This window comes from Oryctolagus cuniculus, chromosome 3 (genome assembly GCF_051225735.1).
Source record: "Oryctolagus cuniculus isolate XC-2025 breed Fujian yellow rabbit chromosome 3, ASM5122573v1, whole genome shotgun sequence".
In the NCBI taxonomy this organism is placed as follows: domain Eukaryota; kingdom Metazoa; phylum Chordata; class Mammalia; order Lagomorpha; family Leporidae; genus Oryctolagus; species Oryctolagus cuniculus.
Window position 1 is genome coordinate 159,691,004 of NC_142869.1, and position 20,634 is coordinate 159,711,637.

A 20,634-nucleotide genomic window follows, 5' to 3' on the forward strand; every position below is an offset into this window, starting at 1 on the left:
TCCATTCTCCAGTGTCAATTCCCTTACATGTTATAGAACACACACATCCAATCCCAGATACACCCTGGCCCTCTTAAATTACCTTTCAATTACTACTAATTTCTGGGATGGAACAGGGGAACAAGAAGGATGAGTAGGAACTATAAAACACTGTATTGGATAATTTCTATCACAAGTGGTGTGGAAATTATGGTCACAATATTCTGAGAAGTGAAGCTGGAGGACAGTTTGAAGGAGCTTCTTCAAGAGAAGCAGTAGCTGGAGACTGGGAACCCATCTGCCTAATTCTGAAACCTGTTGTTCCTTGTGGTTTCCTGTTCAACCCTGTGCAGCAGTTTCTATATTTTGAGACGATTTGGCTGTGAGGGGAAGGCAGGTTGCCAACGGGAATTTAGGTCTTGAAACCAACACCAGAGGAAAGCTGTTTGCTGGATTCTGAAGTTTACGTAGTGTTACTTACGTTTGTTCAGAAATCAGAACAACTCTGCTAAGTCAATTAATACCATTGTCAAGGTGTCAGGCCAGTTGTTCCAGAGGAAATAGTCAAATGTAATACCCACACACATATTTCTCAGAAGAGCATGTTGGGTACTGAGATTTGTGCATGTCCAAAATTCCATGTAAAGGTCCTTCCCCCAATTAAAAGAAAATGAACAACTATAAGAAGTGCTTAGGGCTGGCGCTGTGGCATAGTGGGTAAGGCCACTGTCTGCCGTGTCAGCATCCCACATGGGTGCCGGTTCGAGTTCCGGCTGCTCCACTTCCGATCCAGCTCTCTGCTTGTGGCCTGGGAAAGCAGCACAAGATGGCCTAAGTCCTTGGGCCCCTGAACCCAGGAAGCTGCTCCTGGCTCCTTGCTTCGGACTGCTGCAGCTCCAGCCATTGCGGCCATTAGGTGAGTGAATCAGCAAATGTAAGACCTTTCTCTCTGTCTCTGCCTCTTTGTAGCTCTGCCTTTTAAATAAATAAATACTTTTTTTTTTAAGAAGTATTGATTTTGCTTGGACAATACCATTAATATTGGACAATACCATTGCGGGTGGGAGGGAAGTTATAGGGGGGAAAAAGCCATTGTAATTCATAAGCTATACTTTGAAAATTTATATTCATTAAAGTTAAAAAAAAGGTACATGATTAGTGAAGTAGGCTTTGCAAAGTTTTACACAATCAAAATTAACTCAAATGCACATTACATTTGTTTCTCCTGAACTGGTGACACGAGGGTGCATTTAATAAAATTTAGATATGGGACAGATGTTTGGGGCAGCAGTTAAGTTGCCACCTGGGTTCCATTCTTGCCTTCAGCTTCTTGCTAATGCAGGCCTGAGGCAACAATGTTGGCTCAAGGAACTGGGTTCCTGCTACTGATTTGGGAACCTGGACTGGATTATCTGGCTCCTGGCTTCTGCCCCAGTCTCAGAAAATGCCGGCATCTGGGGAGTAAACCAGCGTTCAGGAGCTGTCTCTATGCTTCTCAAATAAAACAACTTGCATTTGAATGGAGAAGTGCAGACTGAGCTTTAGTTGGTAACACAACTAAGGAAAATCTGGTGTTTAAAAAAAAAGCCTTCTTAGGGCCAACACAGTGGTGCAGCTGGTTAAGCCAACACCTGCAGCGCTAACATCCCATGGGGTGCTGGTTCATGTCCTGCTCCTCCACTTCTGATCCAACTCCCTGCTACTGTGCCTGGGAAAGAAACACAGATAGCTTAAGTGCCTGGGCCCCTGCACCCAGAAGATCCTGGCTCCTAGCTTTGGCCTTGCTTTGTCCAGGCCGTGCAGCCATTTGGAGAATGAACCAGCTGATGGAAGCTCTTTGTCTCTCCTTCTCTCTCTGTAGCTCTGCGTTTCAAATAAATACATCTCTTTTTCAAAGAAAAGCCAGGTGCTGCATCAGGGTCTCCCATGTGGGAGGCCGTCTTCCACTGCTTTCCCAGGCCACTAGCAGGGAGCTGGATTGGAAGTAGTGGAGCTGGAATAGGAACTGGCACCCATGAGGGATGCCAAAGTTGCAGTGGCTTTACCGGCTGTGCCACAACGCCAGCCCCAAAATTTGGTGCTTTTACATTCACACTCTTACACAAAAAACAAACCAAAAATATATGATTTAATCAACTTCCCAAATTTTGTTTTCCTCCTTCAAAATGGAGACTTAGAATATATTTCTTAATTTTACTCACTAAGCATTCTCCCAATCACCAATCTTTAAAAATGCTCACAAAGTCTCATTTCAAACATTCTCTGCCTCCTTAGACTACCATCTGGCTAAAAAGAGAAAAGAAATTCTTTTTAGGCCAGAAGCACTTTTAGGGGCTCCAGACAACCACAGAACTGAGACACAAACAGCATTGTTTCCCTGTGATTAACTGGACATTATGCCATTTTCTTCCTTTTGTTTGTTTCAACACCACAAACAAGAAAGGCATCTTTTATTTTCCTGCCCCTTTTCCAGGAAGGTTGAAGTACAAGCATCTAATTAAAACCTCACTTCTCTCACCAACGATAAAACCAGGACATCAGATCTGAAGAGTTCTGCTTGTCCTTCTACACCTTGGAAGAACTCCTAGTCTTTGTCAGTGCAGCTGTTACCTGGAATTATTCAGAAAGATGAATATATTCTCAAATATTCTGTCAGGCAGGTTGTTATAAAGGGCTTACAAAATAATGTGTCCAAGTATACACAGTGCCTGCCTATTTACATATCCATAAGAAACTAATGAAAATAATTTGGATGTAGAATAAAAACCTCAATCTCATTTCAACCTAGTACCCAATGACAGAAGTACCCTGTGATGACCAAATACTTGGGCAATGCAGGTGACGGCCATCACTGGGCCAAAATAAGATCACATGCTTCAGAGTCAGAGGCTGGTTCTTCAAAGCCAGCCAGCTTTCCTGGACAGACGGGGGAACAGGATGCTGGTGGCTTCCATCAGTATCCAGATAATATGTGCAGCTGCAAATCTTCAGAAACAAACAAAATCTGCAGTTTATCCTTAAGAATGGAAAACAAGGATATAGTGTTATGGTGCATGGAAAAGAACAACTGAAATCAGCAGTCAGATTTGGCTTCTACATGAGACCCTTCTGACCGTGGGAACACCAGCTCTCTGAATACGGGTATTCCCACTGCAAACAGAGAATGGGCTTGACAGTGTCCCTGTGCCTATCCTGTTGGAACTGGACAGCCTCCCAATGCCTTTCACTTATGACATAAGTATTTTAAATGTAAAGGATGAAAGTATAGGTGGGACTTACCTTCCTCCACTGTTGTATCTTAATGCATACCACATATTTAGTTCTTAATAGCTGTTTGAATATCATGATATTGATGCTTAAAAAACCCTTAGAAGTAGGCCTTTGTGACTATCCATTCACACACCTAGCAATAACCAAGGTAAATTAAATTTAGGTCATGATAGGCCAAAGATTCCAAGATAGAGAAAACTGTTTTGTTCAAGTTCCATAATGCAATTTGATACTGTTAAAACTGAACTCCCTTTTAAATAGAAAAAAAAAAAATACTCGAGTAACAGATTCTGTGGTGGTTGAAGAACTCAGGGGCCACTTCAAATTTTCTAGAAACTCCCAATACACAATTATCTTATTATCTATAAACTATTATACTAACTCAAAATAATTGTGTAGGGGTTGGCATTGTGATATAGTGGGTAAACTGCCACCTGCAATGCCAGCATCCCATACTGCTCCTCTTCTAATCCAGCTCTTGCTAGTGTACCTGGGAAAGCAGTGGAAGATGGCCTAAGTACTCAGGCCCCTATATCTGCATGAAAGACCCAGATAGAATTCTAGGCTCCTGGCTTCAGGCTGGGCCAGCCTCAATCATTGGAGCCACATAGGGAGTGAACTACTGGATAGATCTGTCTGTCTCTTCCTCTCTGTAATTCTTTCAAATAAATAACTATTAAAAAAAAAAAAAGAAAAAAAAAACAAAAAAACTGTGTGCTACTCGTATCTTGTCAATCTTGACGGTGGTACAGATGGCCAGTTTGAGTTACACTAGAATTGTGTGAAATTAAATACTGTGTCAAGAGATAGTATAATCATCAATGTATTTTTTAAAAAATAAAAAAAGCTGGTGCTAGCTGCTGCCTGCAACACCAGCATCCCCTCCGAGTGCTCCATTTCCAAACCAGCTCCCTGTTAATGCGCCTGGTAAAACGGATGATGGTCCAAGTACTTGGGCCCCTGCCACCCATGTGGAAGACCTGGATGGAGTTCCTGGCTCCCAACTTTGGCCTGGCCCAACCTCAGCCATTGTGGTCATCTGGGAAGTGAACCAGTGGATTAAGATCCCTTTCAAACAAATAAACAACAAACCTTTATATCCTAAAGCAGATGCATCTAAACATGTTTTGCTGTAAATTTTTTGATGGATTATAAGTGGAGGGTAACATGTAACACAAGACACAAGGAAAAGTAGTCTTAGCATTAGTTGCAAAGTATGTTCCCCATCACACTCATTAATAGCCAGTTTATTATACTTTTTCCAGGTGGTTTTCCTAAAATAGCAAAGTTAAAAAAAATAAATGATCAGGAGATAAGAGAACACTGTTTCGGAAGTGAGATGTGACAATGTCATTAAAATGAATGTGCAAGGTAAAATCCTTCACCTTTTTCCACAGAGGATTTTCCGTGGGACTATAAATAGGCCTTATCTCTACACTTGGCCTCTAAAACTCTGTTCCAAAACCAGAGTCATTTCAGGAATCTCTCCATTGATTAGATAAACATGTGACAGCAACAATTCTGAGGTATACATCACTTTAAAAATTATTTAGAAAGTTTGTTAATAAATTCCTAATGGCTATACAAAAGAAACAGCTTTTTAATGGAACATATTTCTTGAAATGTTTGTTAAATGTGGCTAGAGGTTTCAGAAAGCATTCTGTACCATCCTACACTCTGAATTCCATAACTCAGTTCAATCTTCAGACACCCACTTGTGCCAGGGTCAGGAAAACAGAAAGTTCTATTTATCAAAAACTGAGCTCTGGTTTAAAATGAGCACCATATTTGATACTGTTTATTAAAAGCTATTAATTTACCAAACTTCTATATTGCCTATTTACTGGAACTACCAGTAAACTGTACTATCACTGTAATTTAGGAAACTTCAACATTTTTGGTATATGCAAGAGTTCCAAGCAGTGTGACCTTGCTAAGTGAAAGCTCTGCACAGCACAGCAGTGAAATCCAAGGGAGCTGCCCAGCAGCTGTTCTGTCTCCCCACAGAACAGAGTGTAACATTCTTGTGCTCACCGTGTTTACTTGATGGCACACTCACTGTCAGGCTGCATTGCAGTCTGCTGAAAACTTCAACCACAATCATTCACTGCTATGTACCCTTTGTTGTACACTGCTGTTCAAAATTATTTTTACCTATTTTTAATCTCTTAACACATGAATAAAAAGCACACTATTTTATACTGTTTGGGTCAAATTAATTTTATTATGCTCCATGATGAATTGCCACCAGTGCAACATCCTATTCACTATACATTTCAAAAAAAATTCACATACTAAAACAAAATTTCAGTTGATAAATGGAAATGAATGATTGAAAGTCTTTATGAATCTCATACATACAATATGTGGCTAGCTGAAATTGTCTATCACGTAGCACTTAGATATAAAAAGCCTCATGCTAGTTTGTTAAAACGCGAAGGCTACCAGACATCATTTAGCTGGAGTATATACGCGAGGCTTTCAGACAATGCACAGGTATAGTGCTGCTCACAGTGCGAGATGGTGGAGGACTGAAACATGCAACCTGGTATCTTACTTGGTAAAGCAAATTTAATACTCATGCCTGGACTGAACTCCACAGCTGTTGTTTCAACCAATAGTTTAGATTGTGCAACAACAGTCTTTTTTTAATTAAAGGAAAAAAAAAACAACACTACTCAATTACCTTTGGCAAGTTATATGCTCATTTTAAATGTTTAAAATTCTGTTTTCAACTCAAAGAGTTCTGCTCAGAGCAGAGCCTGACGAATATTTACCAAACCAAAGCTAGCTGGAAAAACTGAATTGGCCAAAAGTTAAGTGATCTAAAATTTGGCATTATCTTAAAGACGCTTCTAGGAAAGTTTTTTATAATGTCAAAAATTTTAAATAGGAAGAGGTTTGACGCTATTTAAAATAATCATAATATTCTATTTACCATTTGCACAAATTCCTAATTTCATTGGTTCCTAGCTGTCCAGCCACATCCACACCGACTCACTGAGCTCAAGCCACAATAAAAATGATAGTAAGCAGAAGAAGGTTTCAAGCAGCAGAGGGCACTGTTTTTGCAGGAAACAAAAAAGCCTAGAATCTTTCCCATGTGCTTAAATTACTCTTGCAAGGAAGGTAACATTCTTTGAATAACTTAACTATTTTACTGCACCACTTACTGCTTTCAGCAACAAAACCTTTTAAATTACTTCTTATGATAACTAGATGCATGATCACTAAAGATTATGTAATAACTGGTTAAAATTCAAGCCACATCTTGCAGGTCCAGCCTGTCAAGATCATGCCAATACTAGATTTTGGTCGGTACAATTCTGGATAGCATAACTTTTAGTTGGATATTGTGACTACAGTAATGAAATACATTTGGAACTACATTCTGCACATGACTCAATGTGAGAAAAATATGTCTGCATTTAAATCAAATAATTTTCTACCTAAAGTTTAAAGTAGGTAGGCATGATAATTAGTGCTATAAATATGAAATAACCGCCTTTAGGCAAATTAGTGTATTACTGTAGAAAGGCAAGGAAATCCTAATTGCAACACACCATTTAGTATGCATAACAAATGTGCAGGTTGTAAAGTTTTATTTTTAAAAAGCTATCATTCAGGTAGGTATTCAAAGAAATTTGACATTAGGTCAACAAATCTTTAAGGAAAATGTAACCTTTCACCTGACATTTGATAAAAATCTCAAGAAATTATTAAAATAAAACTATACAGAATGTTAGGTTCAGCATTACAGTACATACTTTTGCCAATCAGGTAAGATTTTATGTTTGGAACTTCTCAATACTCAATCTATACAAATTGCAAAATAAAATACTTAATTTCATATCATTTTAATAATATTTTGATCTCTATAGCATTTGAGACCAAATGTTGGAGTAACCATAATGCATGACCCTCTTCAGTTCATGTAGAAGGAAATTAAGTTCCAAATCTCAACTTAAATCTTTTCTGTTTCAGAATAATACCAAAAATATTTTTTGAATTTTTGCCAAAAAGAGTCTGCCACATTTGTTACAGCACAAACATAGCCTCAGTCAGTCGAGTACAGGCATGGAAGGGCTCCATATGATCCCAGCCTGTAAATACCATTGTACCAACACAAGGCAACACTGCTGTCACAGGCGTGTTACTGATTCTCCCCACCAGTGTCTCTGTAGTGATTTTATGTAGAGTGTATTGCTAAAATTTGAGAACCTGTATCAGTGTGGTGATGTCTAGAGAACTGTGCAATGTATCAGCTTCAACATTCATATGTAGCATTGTATTCAAAATGAAGGGTCTAAAGAAACTAAGGTTTGCATCACTTAAAAAACAATGTAGTGCTATACTAGGTTTTCATAAGAAAATTTAGGTACAGAAAAAGTAGGGTATGAAAATAGTGTTTTCCTTCTGCATTATAACTAAATTACATTAAGGTTTTTGTCAGTCTCACATACAATATTTAAACTCCCTTGTTGATGGAATGAAAAAATATTCACAAATCAAGTGAGCATCCTGGTGTAAACTTGCACACAAGTAACAGGGAGTACTTTGTAGAGTATTATGACAAACCTTTACAGATTACATGAGGTATTGCACAGATTAATTAAAAAAAAGCAAAAAAACAAGGCAACAAAAATATACAGCAAATTGGTAGAACATTTACATGATAATTTTACAGAATCCATAGACAGAAAGTAGTGTTTAGTATTTCACCTTAAAAATATATATATAACATATAGATCAGTCTTCCCATTCATCATCGTCCTCAAAGTCTTCTTCATCATCTTCTTCATCATCCTCATCTACAAGAAAACCATCAAGACAAACAATTTAAATATATGAATAAATAAAACGATGTTCCATAATTCTGGGGTGATTCCTCCAAGTATTCAATTCCTGGAACATAAACCATTATGTTTTAGATTTTTATTATTTATTTTTAAATATTTTATTGAAATACAGTATACATACCAAGAAATGCCCCAAAGTATACAGATACGTGAGGTTTTTTAGGGTCATCTGATCATACTCAAAACCAACAGTCAAATTAGAACAAAGCGTTACTAGTACCCCAAGAGTCCTCATTAGTTCATGCTCCCATTTCTTTTTTCAAACATGTGAAGTAAGAGTAAACTGTCATTTACATAATATGATTCAGTTAAGCACTATTTATAACTATATACCAAATTATATGACATCCACACAAGTTTTATACTCTCTGCATATATTAATTACCACAAAAAAGAGAAAACACGTGCTATTTTTCTTTTTCTCTCTGGCTTATTTTACTTAGCATTATATTCTCTATTTGCATCCATTTTGTTGCAATTGTCAGAATTTCATTCTTTTTTATGGCTGAGTAATATTCTGCTGTGTATTTGTACTACATTTTCTTTATGCAGTCATTAGTTGATGGACATCTAGATTGACTCCATGTCTTACTTAGCTAATGGGAATGGAGCTGCTATAAACATGGGAGTGCAAGTAACTCTTTTGTATATTGGTTGATTTAATTTCCTTTGGATGTATTCCTAGGAGTGAGATAAGTGGGTCATATGATAGACCCATTTTTAGTTTTCTGAGGAATCTCCATAACCATCTTCCTTAATGGCTGTACCAGTTTGCTAAAGGCAGAGTGAGAGTGAGATTTGAGAATGAGAGAGTCAGAGAGAGAGAAAGAGAGAGAGGGAGACAGAATCTTCTGCTGGCTCATTCCCCAAATGCTCCAATGGCCAGAGCTGGGCCAGGCTGAAACCAGGAGCTCAGAACTCCATCCTGGTCTCCCATGTGGGTACAGGGGTCTTTATCCAATTCTTTCCCAGGTGCATTGGTAGGGAGCTGGAATGGAAGCAAAGCAGCCAGGACTTGAACCAGTACTTTGATATGGGATGCCAGTGTTACAGGCAGTAACATAACCCACTGTGCCACACTGCCAGCCTCAGTCATTTGATTTCTGGAGAAATCTGTTACTAAGACAGTCTAAAACTCCAACCTTGTCTCAAATGTGTCAAAATGGTAGGTCTTTCTGAATTTCAGACTCATATATCATGAATCCAGCAGCTTCCTTGCACCTTTTCTCTTTGAAAAAAAGATTCATTTTGTTATGTATTTGAAAGGCAGAGTACAGAGAGAGAGAGAAAGAGAAAGAGAGATATCTTCCATCTGCTGGGTCACTTCCCAAATGGCCCCAACAGCCAGGACTGGGTCAGGCTGAAGCCAGGAGCCAGGAACTCCATCCAGGTCTCTTACATGTGTGGCAGGGTCCCAGGTGCTTTGGCCATCTTCTATAGCTTTCTCAGGTACATTATTAGGGAGCTGGATAGGAAGTGGAGCAGCTGGGACTCAAACCTGCACTCCGATATGGGATGCCAGCATCACAGGTGGCAGCTTACCCCACTGCACCACAATGGCAGATCCAGAAAGTCATTATTCAAGAGGAATATCTGGCCACTTGCTGATGAGAATAATGTAAACTAGTAGATGGGTGTTTTTTAATAAACATTCAAAGAAATAAAAAAATAGGCCACAAAAACAACAAAAATAAAACTGGTATATTGTTCACCTATTAATTCCAGCAGTAATTTCAGTGATAAGCAGGAACTCCGTCAACACATTTTTCTTTTATTGATTTTATTTATTTGAGAGGCAGACAGACTGAAAGAGACATCTTCATCTACTGGTCCACTCCCCAAATGTCTACCAACAACTGTGGCTGGATCATCACCACACCTCCAACAACCCTCCAATGACTGGGAGCCAGGAACTCAATCCAGGTCTCTGATACGGGTGGCAGGGACTCTATTACTTCAGCTATCACCTGCTGCCCCCAAGGGTGTGCATTAGCAGGAAGCTGGGATGAGGACCTGAGCCAGGACTTGAATCCAGGTACTCTGAGATATGAGTATGCAATCTTAACTACTGGCCAAATGCCCACCCCTAGTCTCTTCTCTTTTAAATCCACTGACACCACTTATGTTGGTAAACCTAAATAAAGCCTGTCCTCATTTTTGATCAAAAGCGTTTGACACAGATGATTACCTTGTCCTCCATCAAACATTGTCTTCATTTGGCTTTACACACTCTCCAGTCCTAAGACTTATTAGGCCTTCTCTTCTGTATCTATATCCATTCTGCTGATCTCTAGTTTCATCACATTAAACACAACTGACCCAAATTTACTTAAAAGTCAGACTTCCGCCTTTAATTTCAGACTCAGAACCAAATTAACATTGACATTGGAATTCCCAATAAACACCTCAAACTTAGTATGTACAAAGGCAAAACTCCTAATTTTTCCTCTCAAACTTGCCCCTCTTTTCTGTTTTCTTTTTCTCTTTTCTGTTAAAAACATTACATCCTTCTAGGTGCTCAGGTACAAAAACTTGGGAGTAATCCTTCACTCCTCTCTTTTGTCACACCCCATCTAGAATCCATCAGCAAAACCAGTGATCTCCACATTTAAAATAAAACTAGTATCTAACCACTTCTCATTGGTCCAATAAACTCTGCTCAAGCCTCCATTATCTATGGCTTGGATCATCACTACTCCTCTAACAATCACACATCAGGTTGAGAATAAAACCAACATATTTTAATCATCTCCAAAGCCTTATAAACTGGTCTCCTACTTCCTTCCTTACTACCCTTTTCTAGTCATACTGACTTCCTCATTGCTCCTCAACCTCAAGGACTCTGCACTTGATCTCCATCTGGCACACTCTTCCCCAGTTTCTTTCTTTCTTTTTTTTTTTTTTTTTTTAGAGAGAGAGAGAGAGAGAGAGAGAAAGGTCTTCCCTCCATTGGTTCACCCCCCAAACGGCCGCTATGGCCGGCACGCTGCATGGATCCAAAGCCAGGAGCCAGGTGCTTCCTCCTTGTCTTCCATGCGGGTGCAGGGCCCAAGCACTTGGGCCATCCTCCACTGCCTTCCCAGGCCACAGCAGAGAGCTGGACCGGAAGAGGAGCAACCAGGACTAGAACCCGGGGTGCTGGTGCCGCAGGTGGAGGATTAGCCTAGTGAGCCACAGTGCTGGCCCCCAGTTTTCTATACTATTCTTCCTCTTTTTGGTCTTTTAGCAACACCTCAGTTAGGCCTCATGATACCATGTCAAAAGGAACCTCCCTCTTGTATCCTGAAACTCCCTATCTCCCATTTCTGCTGCATTTTTGTCCTGAGTACTTCTCACTATTTAATTAACATTTTATATGTATATAAAATTTTTTGTTTATGGTTTGTTTCTCTCTCACTAGAATGCATGCTTTCTTGAAGGCCTGGGTTTTTGTTTTATTAAAATTTTATTACTATTCCATAATAAATATTTATAAAATGAATTAGCTTATTCTATCCCTGTAATGTAGTAAAGGAATAAATATGTCTACTTAAAGAAAACAAATGTTGCTCAAGGATCGTAGCTATCTACATTGCTACAGAGAAAGAAAAGGAAAATAACATTTACTTAGCACCTATCAGGTTGCTAGGTAATCTGTTGTTTATATACTATTTAATCTCACATCAATCATATGATTTGCAAATTCTCTCCATGTAACAAATAAGAAAACTGAGGTCCACAGAGATTAAATTAAATAAAAGTGCTAATAAGAATAAGATCTGATTCTAGTACATCATGCTTGAGAAGCTAGTAAACCCTTCAACCAATGTAATCAGCCAAACCTGTATCTTGCTCTATTTTTAGAAGCATTATTCATTTATGTGGCAGTATGTATATAGTTTAATAATGTTTAAAATAGGTACTGGCTTAATAAAATAAGCCTTTTAGGAAATGCAAAACAAACAAACAAACATACAAACAAAAAACCACACAACCCAAAACCAAAACACAACACCAAACTTTGAAGCAGTAGTGGAGTATGGTTTAGCCTACTGGTTAAGACGCCTACATCCTACACTGGAGTGAGTACCTGGATTTGATATCTGATTCCAGTTCCCTACTGGTAGACTCTGGGAGGCAGCAGTGATGGATGAAATCATCAGGTCCTTGCCACCCATGTGGGAAGCCCATTTTCAGTTTCCAGCCCCTGGTTTGGGCCCTGGCCATTGCAGGCATTTGCAGAGGCAACCAGTGGATGGCATTCTCCACTTACCTATTTCTGTCTCTCCAATAAATAAATGAATAAATAAATAGTTTTAGAATAAGTAAGTTAATATTCTTTACCAAACTCCTTAAATGTAGAAATCACCCAATTTCTTAGTCCTAATTCCCACAGATCAAGAAATTTGAATTTTCTATCTTGAAATGTCATAAGAATGAGACCCAGAAATCTCAAGCCTTGTTTAAAGGTGGCTTGTCAAGAATTCTATTAGTGTTTCCTGGTATAGGAAATAAGGTTTTTTTTTTTTTCTCCCAAAGCTGTTGCTCCAATTTATAGTTATGGCTGCAGTGTCCTGGCATTCATTAGGTTTCAGGCAGACTAGTCAGAGGCATCAACTGTTTAAACTATGCCCCAGACTGGCACCGTGGTGTAGCGGGCAAGATGCCACCTGCAGTGTTGGCATCCTATATGGGTGCCAGTTCGAGTCCTGGCTGCTCCACTTCCAATCCAGCTCTCTGCTATGGCTTGGGAAAGCAATAGAAGATGGCCCAAGTCCTTAGGTCCCTGCACCCACGTGGGAGACCCAGAAGAAGCTCCTGGCTTTGGATCTGCACAGCTCCAGCTCTTGCGGTCACTGGGCAGTGACACAGTGGATGGAAGACCTCTCTGCCTTTGACTCTCTGTAACTCTGCCTTTCAAATAAATAAATCTTAAAAAAAAAAAAAAAATGCCTAGAATCTCGAACAGTAAGTTACTCAATTAGCAGAGAGAAAGCTAGCCATGACAGTGATAAAATATAAATTAAAAACAAAAACAAAACAGAACTCAAATATTCAAGTTTTTAAAAAACACACATACCTGAGGAATGAATGGCTTTGCTCCTTTTCTGCATCACTTCCATTAATGCACCTACAATTCCCGAAGTGGGCGCAGGTGTTGGTGGTGTAGACTCTTGGCCATCAGATACCTTGGAAAAGAAAGTTAGCACAACTCAGTGAATCCTTTTCCAGAAAGTTTTATTTTCTTAGACTCACTTATCTTGTAAAAGAAAAAAAATTTTAAAGGGAAAACAAACTGACAACCCCAGAACATGATTAATTAAATTAAGAAAACCTGCTGCCTTAGAAGTATTTTCTTTCCTTAATGCATATGCAATCAACACTTTTCTAATTAAATCCTTTCCTGAGTAATACTTGTCCTTGTAACTGGGTTACTTCTGTTTATTACAGCACACAAACCTTAGATGAGGAATTTAAAGCTATTATCAAGGGACAGCATTCTTAAACCCAGAATCATACTGAAATTCCAAGAGTTGCTATACAGGTGTGAAGCTCAGGTAAGATGATCTGTAAGATTGGCAACTGCAGAATTTATGCCTTACTAGAAAAACTGAGCTTGTACCTTTGTATATTTATATCTCATGTGATATAATATTATAATTTAAAAAAAAGATTTATTTATTTATCTGAAAGGTAGAGTTACAGAGGGAGGGAGAAACAGAGGAAGGTCTTCCATCAACTGGTTCACTTCCCAAATGGCTGTAACTGCCGGAGCTTGGCCGATCTAAAGCCTGCAACTTCTTCCAGGTCTCCAACATGAGTGAAAGGGGCCCACGCACTTGGAACATCTTCTATTGCTTTCTTAGGCCATAGTAGAGAGCTGGATTGGAAGAGGAGCACCCGGGACAGAAACCAGCACCTATATGGGATGCCAGCACTGCAGGCAGAGACTTAGCCTACTATCCTACAGTGCTGACCCCATAATGTTATAATTAATATGTATATATTACAACTCAAAATGAACCTCTCTTCTCATAGCATACAACTTCTCTTTAAGGAGTTTAGCTGAAAAGCTTGCAAAATGTACCTTCCTTGCAAGGCACCTAACTATTCCTAAGTGAAGTACTTTGTTCTGCTCCGAACACTCAGGGAAACAAAAAAATCAAAGACTCTAAGATCTGATTTCTCAGAATGACAGTCCACACAAAATTATCTCCACTTCTAATATTCATACTTAAAAGGGAGAATACAGGAAGTCTGTTCATGTTCAGAGAAAAAAATGCAATTCTGAAAGGACTACCCTAAATGCATTTAACTGTTTTTATATATTCATTGTAAACCTTGCCTATGGACTTACTGGTATAATTTAAGATTATAATTAACAATTTAGAAAAACTAGCACTTACACAAGTTTTGTGTGTGTGTGTGTGTGTGTGTGTGTATTTAACATCTATTTAAATTCTAAATCATTTCCCAGAGAGAAAAGTCATTTTATTAAGACAAACTTTTTATTATGGTCTTTGTAACTCTTCCCCTGGTACTATTTGTGATTTTGGACAAAAGACCTTTTTGTAAAAAAAAATGTTCAAAGGAGACCCCAGTAAAAAACAGATTCAGTCAGTCATTAGTATTTAAGTTTTAAAGATCATATGCTATTACCAGGATAGAAGTAGCACAAATGGAAAAAATAAATTGTTTCAGAGCTTTCTATTTCTGTACAAGGTTCTCAAAGAAGTTTAACAGCAGCCAGGACATTTAGACTACCTTTAAGCAATCTGATAATAAAAAGCAGCTAGTACAAAGCAGGAGTACAACACTGTCATCAACATACTTTTTGGAGTAGTTATTTGGACAAGATGCTATTTGAGGAACTAAATACATGGAATAAAAAAAGAATTGAAGGAATTCAAAATACATATAACTGAACACTTATATATCTCCTGCCTATACTTTAAAGTACATCTGAGGTTTTATATTGTCATTTACCACAAAATAAACTGATTAATTTATATAGAAAATTTAAAGAAATACAGCCAAATAAATTTGAACCACAAATGGTTATTTTTAAAAGTAAAGTAAAATTATAGACTCAGATCCCATGTGTATAACAGAATCATTTATCAACTATGTAGTCTATGATAACAAACTAAATGTAATTAGAAGGAAAGTGAGTACTTGGATTAAAAAAAAGGCATAGTATACTATATTTAGAATGGAAAATATTTTTCTAAAATGAATTCAGAGATCAAGGCTGTTTTTTTTTTTTTTTTCTGAAGACAGGAGCTGGGATGGGAAGATATGAGGAAAGTAAATAGGAAATTGAATGCTGCTACTTCTTTAGTTATGTGAAGACAACATTTTCTTCATTAAAAATAAACCACCACCTTATTATAGTTAAATGAGAGAAAGAAAGTTTATTGTGGAGAAAAGAAGAAATGGAAAAGGGAAAACAACAAGTTCTGTTAGGAATGGGAGGTAGGGGAATGACACAGGAACTAGTGGTGATTCTAAGGTAAAAGCTAAAAGTAACCATATTAAAACTTGCTATTCACCTGGATTATGGTCATTCTGACATGAATTCTCCCCACTTAACAGTATGTAAAGTTCTCTAACTGCTCTTGAGAAATGTTTAGTCTAAACTAAATGGGAGAAGGAAGCCAAGATGAATGCCCACAGGCTGATTTAAGTGTGTCCTCCTGAACATATGTCAAGGAAAGATCTAGCGGCAGAACGTTTGGCCTAGCAGTTCAGACAGTCCCTTATGAGAATGCCTGGGTTTCACTCTGGCCTCCTATTCCTAAACCCAGCTTCCTAACGCAGGCTTTGGGAAGTAGCAGTGATAGCTCAAGTGACTGCATTCCCGCTATCCATATGGGAGATCTGGATTGAGTTCTCAGTTTATAGCTCTGACCTTCAGCGAACGGTGTTACAGGCACTTGCAGAATGAACTGCAATTGGAGCTGTTTGTCCCTCAAAATAAATCTTAAAAAGGAAAAGTTTCGGTTATATTTTAAAGGTCAGATGTTCTAAATCTATGCTATGCTAATGTTTGAATATTTTCATTTAATCAGTTGTTTCCTATACATCACTTTTCCTTCTACTGAGATCTAAAAATTTATCTTTAACCCCAACATCACAAATTAATTTTCAGTTAACATGTCCTCGGGCCAGGCATTTGGCATAGTGGTTAAGGTGCTGATCTGATGCCTGTATTTCACATTGGAGTGCCTAGTTTCTAGTCCTGGTTCTGTTCATGAATCTAGTTTCCTGCTAATATGTACCCTAGGAGGCAACAGGTCATGGCCAAAGTAGATGGGTCCCTGCCACCTACACAGAGACCCAAATTGAGTTTCTGGCTTCTGTCTTTGGCCTTGCCTGGCCTGGCCCTGGCTACTGAGGGCATCTGGGGAGTGAACCAGTGAATAGGATATCTCTATCCCTCAAATAAATAAAAATAAACCCAAAAGTTAAAAAAAAAAAGTCCTCTGTCATTTCCATTTACCTTATAGAAAAATCTAATATCTACTACCTGTCTCAAGTCCTATAGAACACACTAGTTATGAAAGCTCAGAAAACACAGAGGTTAGGCCCCAGTATTGTGGTTGGCAAACTATAACACGTAAGCCAAATTTACCCTATCTCTTGTTTTTGTTCTTTCAACAGCATCACCAACCAAACCTGAAAGTTAAGAATGGTTTTTATACTTTCTAATGGCTGAACGAAAATCAAAAGAATATTTATGATGTGAAAGCTGTACCACCTCTCCTAATTCCGAGAATCTAAAATTATCTGGGGGCTGGCACTGTGGCATAGTGGGTAAGGTCGCCTGTAGTGCTGGCATCCCATATGGGCGCTGGTTAGAGTCGTGGCTGCTCCACTTCCAATTTAGCTCTCTGCTATGGCCTGGGAAAGCATTAAACGATGGCCGAAGTCCTTGGGCCCCTGCAACAATGTGAGACATGGAAGAAACTCCTAGCTCCTGGCTTCGGATGGAAATGGCTCAGCTCTGTCGTTGTAGCCATTTCAGGAGTAAACCAACAGATGGAAGACCTCTGCCTCTCTGTAACTCTGCCTTTCGAATAAATAAATCTTTAAATAAAAAAACAAACAAAATCAACTGTTATCACCGTTAGAAATTCTATTAGAAGCCTTTCAAATTTCTGTGGGGTCTAATTTTCCACTAATCTAAATTTTAGAACTTGGAAACTTCAGAATATGATTTAGTTTTCATAAACTTAGTGGTCTGGATTTACCAAGGTAACTACAAATGAGCTATTTTTAATTCCCTATAGTTTAATAAGGATTTTTTTTTTGTTAAAATGCTTTATATTTAAAAGTCTAGAACAAAAAATTGCAAAAACATTGCAAAATTCCATTTATATGAAGCTCTAGAACAGGCAAAACTAATCTGTGGTAGTCAAAGAGTTTTATTTTGCCTGCAGAACTAACAGGGAAGAGGTGTGAGAGAACTTTCTGGGATGACAGAAATGTTCTACACTGTGATATAGGAGTTTACCAAACTGAACTAAAAATTGCTGCTGTTCATAATTTATAACATTTTACAAATCACAGAGCTAAAAAAACTAAATAGCAAGAGAGAAGTAAAAGAATAAACTTTTCAAAGAACTAACGAATTACTTCAAATTCCACTGTGATGGATGATCTACAATGAAAAGAACAGATTACTTACAGACTTCAGCTGAATACCCTGTCGAATCTGGTCTAAAAGTGCATCCCTTCCAGAGCAGGACACCGGTCGACTGTTCTGTTCCACTTTCTTTAGCTGAGCACCCTCTCTAATTTGATCTAAAAGAGCTGCTTTGCTTCCTGCAGGAGCTGGAACTTGATGGTCCCCATCAGAAGGCAGGCCAGGGGGAGGTGGTGGCCCTGGTGGAGGAGGTGGTGGTGGTGGGGGCGGTGCCAGTGCGCCTGACAGAGGTGGAGGTGGTGGTGGTGGTGGAGGCCCTGTAGGTGCTGAGGAGGGAAGGGCTGGAGGCGGAGGAGGGTACATCCTATTTGGCGGTGGTGGAGGGACTCCCACACCTGGCCTCGAAGGAGGCGGAGGTGGGGGTGCAGCTGTGGGGGCTCTTGAAGGTGGTGGAGGAGGGGCACCTCTTCCCCTGGCAGGAGGAGGGGGAGGGCCTGAGCTATGCGGAGGGGGTGGAGGAGGAGGTGGCCCTGCCCTTGATGGTGGTGGAGGTGGTGGTGCTGAAATGAAAACAGAAAAAAACAAAGTATGCTTTTTTCTCCCCTATTGAAAAGGCAATTCACTTTCACATGTAAAAAAACAAAATAATATTAAGAACAAAAAGTCTCTTCTTTGCATTTTTTTGCAAAGCTAGCTGTGCATAGATGTTATCATAATTTTATTTGGAAATATTCAGCTTGATTGCCCTCCTGTTTCTCGAAAAAGTCACTAGCTTTTACAAATCAGTACCAATTTTGGAGGTGTGGGGAATTCTTTATGTAATAATAAAAACAACAGTGACATCGAACATTTGTTAGTATTATTTTTCATTTAAAAAGTAATGAGTGTCTTCCCTATTCGAAGAATTAAGTACATTTAGTATTTCTTTTAAATCAATTCACATTTGTAGACTTAAGAACAGAATGGTTCCTGCAGAGGCCTAAGTCAGCTGGACCACTATCCCTGCTCAGAAGAAGCCCTGTTAGTCACTTGACGGTACCATGACTTCTCAACAAACCCAGGATATTCGTTTTACCTTAAAAGAAGTAAGCTTCACCTCTTAGGGTCATTATAGTAAAAATGATTAACAACCCCACTGTCTGCCTCTCTCTATGTACAGATAACAAAAGAGTAAGGGAATGCAATGTACCTCCTTAATCAATATTCAAGATGGTAAATATTACCAAATATCCTCCTTGATTTTTAATGTGACTGATAATCACACATTAATCTGTCTTATTTAAACCTGATTCAGAGCACATACCCACCCTGTAGGAAAGTTATAAACTGCAGCCAAACAGAAGCCTGGGAAGCAGCCATTTCAGAAACTTCTGAATTTCAACACTCTGTTTGACTTGCTGAACAAACTCTAACAAAACTGATTATTTCAGCTGACACATTTAGAATTAATGTAATTAATGTGGTATTATCTGTTAGAATTTATTCACATTAAACTGAGCCAAAACTCAACTATGCTTTTTCTTTTAAAATACAAAGCTCTGTCATCTAATTTACATTGGTACTTCTGATATATAGTATGATGTCCTAGATTTCTAAAAGAAAATCAGTAATCCAGGAATGGCACAGGGAGCTTGTTTGCTCACCTGAAATGCTCAGTTATTTATCAGGAGATGTGTATTGATTATTAACAAATTAACAAATCAACTGAATTATTATGAACTGCAAAATTAAACTAAACTTATTAACCAAAAATTACCATTATTCTGATATCAACAATGTTTATTTACATTCTAATGTTTACATTCTCTTGTTCTATTCAAGAAATCGCAGGAAAACAAAGTAAAGCAACTATGTTGGAGAATAAGACTAAAACCTTAAAGTATGACATTTTATCTTTATTATATTTCTGTAGACATGGCTTTGTCATAACAATGTGCAGGTTGAACATCCCTGATAAAAAAATCTGAAATCTGAAATGCTCCAAAAATCTAAATTTTTTTATGATGATACAAGTGCAAATACCACAATTGACCTCATGTGACAGGTCACAGTCCAAACACAGACACCCTAAAAATACTGTTATAAACCACCTTCAGTAAATATGTGTAAGGTTTATTTGAAATGTAAATAAATTTAGCGTTTAGACCCAGGTCTCAATCCTAAAATATCTCACTATGTATATGCAAATATTCCAAAATCCAAAACACCACAAAATCTGAAATACTTCTGGGCTCAAGCATTTCAGATATAGGATGCTCATTTTTGCTTTATTATTTCTCCGTTTAGACTAAATAGAAAAATTAACTATCTTTAGGAGAAAAGAAATCCTAGTATCCATAATAGCTGTTTGCATTTACTGACACAAAGTTTAAATGGTAATGATGGATATTCCTATACAATGTACTCAATCATAAATAGGTAACTCAGCTACAAATAACAACAGGTTTAGAAATTCAGTAATGCATGATAGCAGCAGGAAAAAACAAACTCACTCCAAGGGAATAAAATGGTATCTTCCAACTTCACTTGTGAAACCCATCGAAATCATGTTATAAATATTTACCACCAAATATAATTATAAATATTAACTGAAACATGCAGCAAGGCCTGTATTCACATCGGTATTGCTTCTTGGCATATAAACTTTTCAAATTGGAAATAACATATATTTGGAAGCAGGAAAATTACTCTGCTTAGTTACAGGCCATCACAATGGATGTTCCTAGGATTTATGCTTAAGATAAACTGAAAGTGTGGACACTGTAGCTAAGGTTCACTGAATTTTCTAACTAGACCAAAAATAACATATTTTGCAATTAAAGGACCAAAGAGAGGCTATGGCATATATATTGTATGTATACTCCTGATATAAATACAATACAATAAACCTTCAAACAG

General features: G+C 38.2%; 1 protein-coding gene across 6 annotated transcripts in view; it reads right to left on the bottom strand.

Annotated features, from left to right (window-relative positions):
• Positions 1-5,443: 5,443 nt before the first annotated feature.
• WASL (WASP like actin nucleation promoting factor) overlaps positions 5,444-20,634 on the bottom strand; it is an 83,752-nt gene continuing 68,561 nt past the window's right edge. For 5 of the 6 annotated variants that reach the window (XM_002712090.6, XM_089329499.1, XM_089329501.1 and 2 more), the window contains 3 exons: positions 17,779-18,296; positions 13,168-13,276; positions 5,444-8,060 (listed from right to left, as the gene is read on the bottom strand). In XM_002712090.6, coding sequence (XP_002712136.1) covers positions 7,999-8,060; positions 13,168-13,276; positions 17,779-18,296 — 689 coding nt within the window. In that variant the 3' untranslated portion in view covers positions 5,444-7,998. The remainder of the gene's footprint in view (positions 8,061-13,167; positions 13,277-17,778; positions 18,297-20,634) is intronic. The other variant, XR_016231757.1, reaches the window with a different exon arrangement.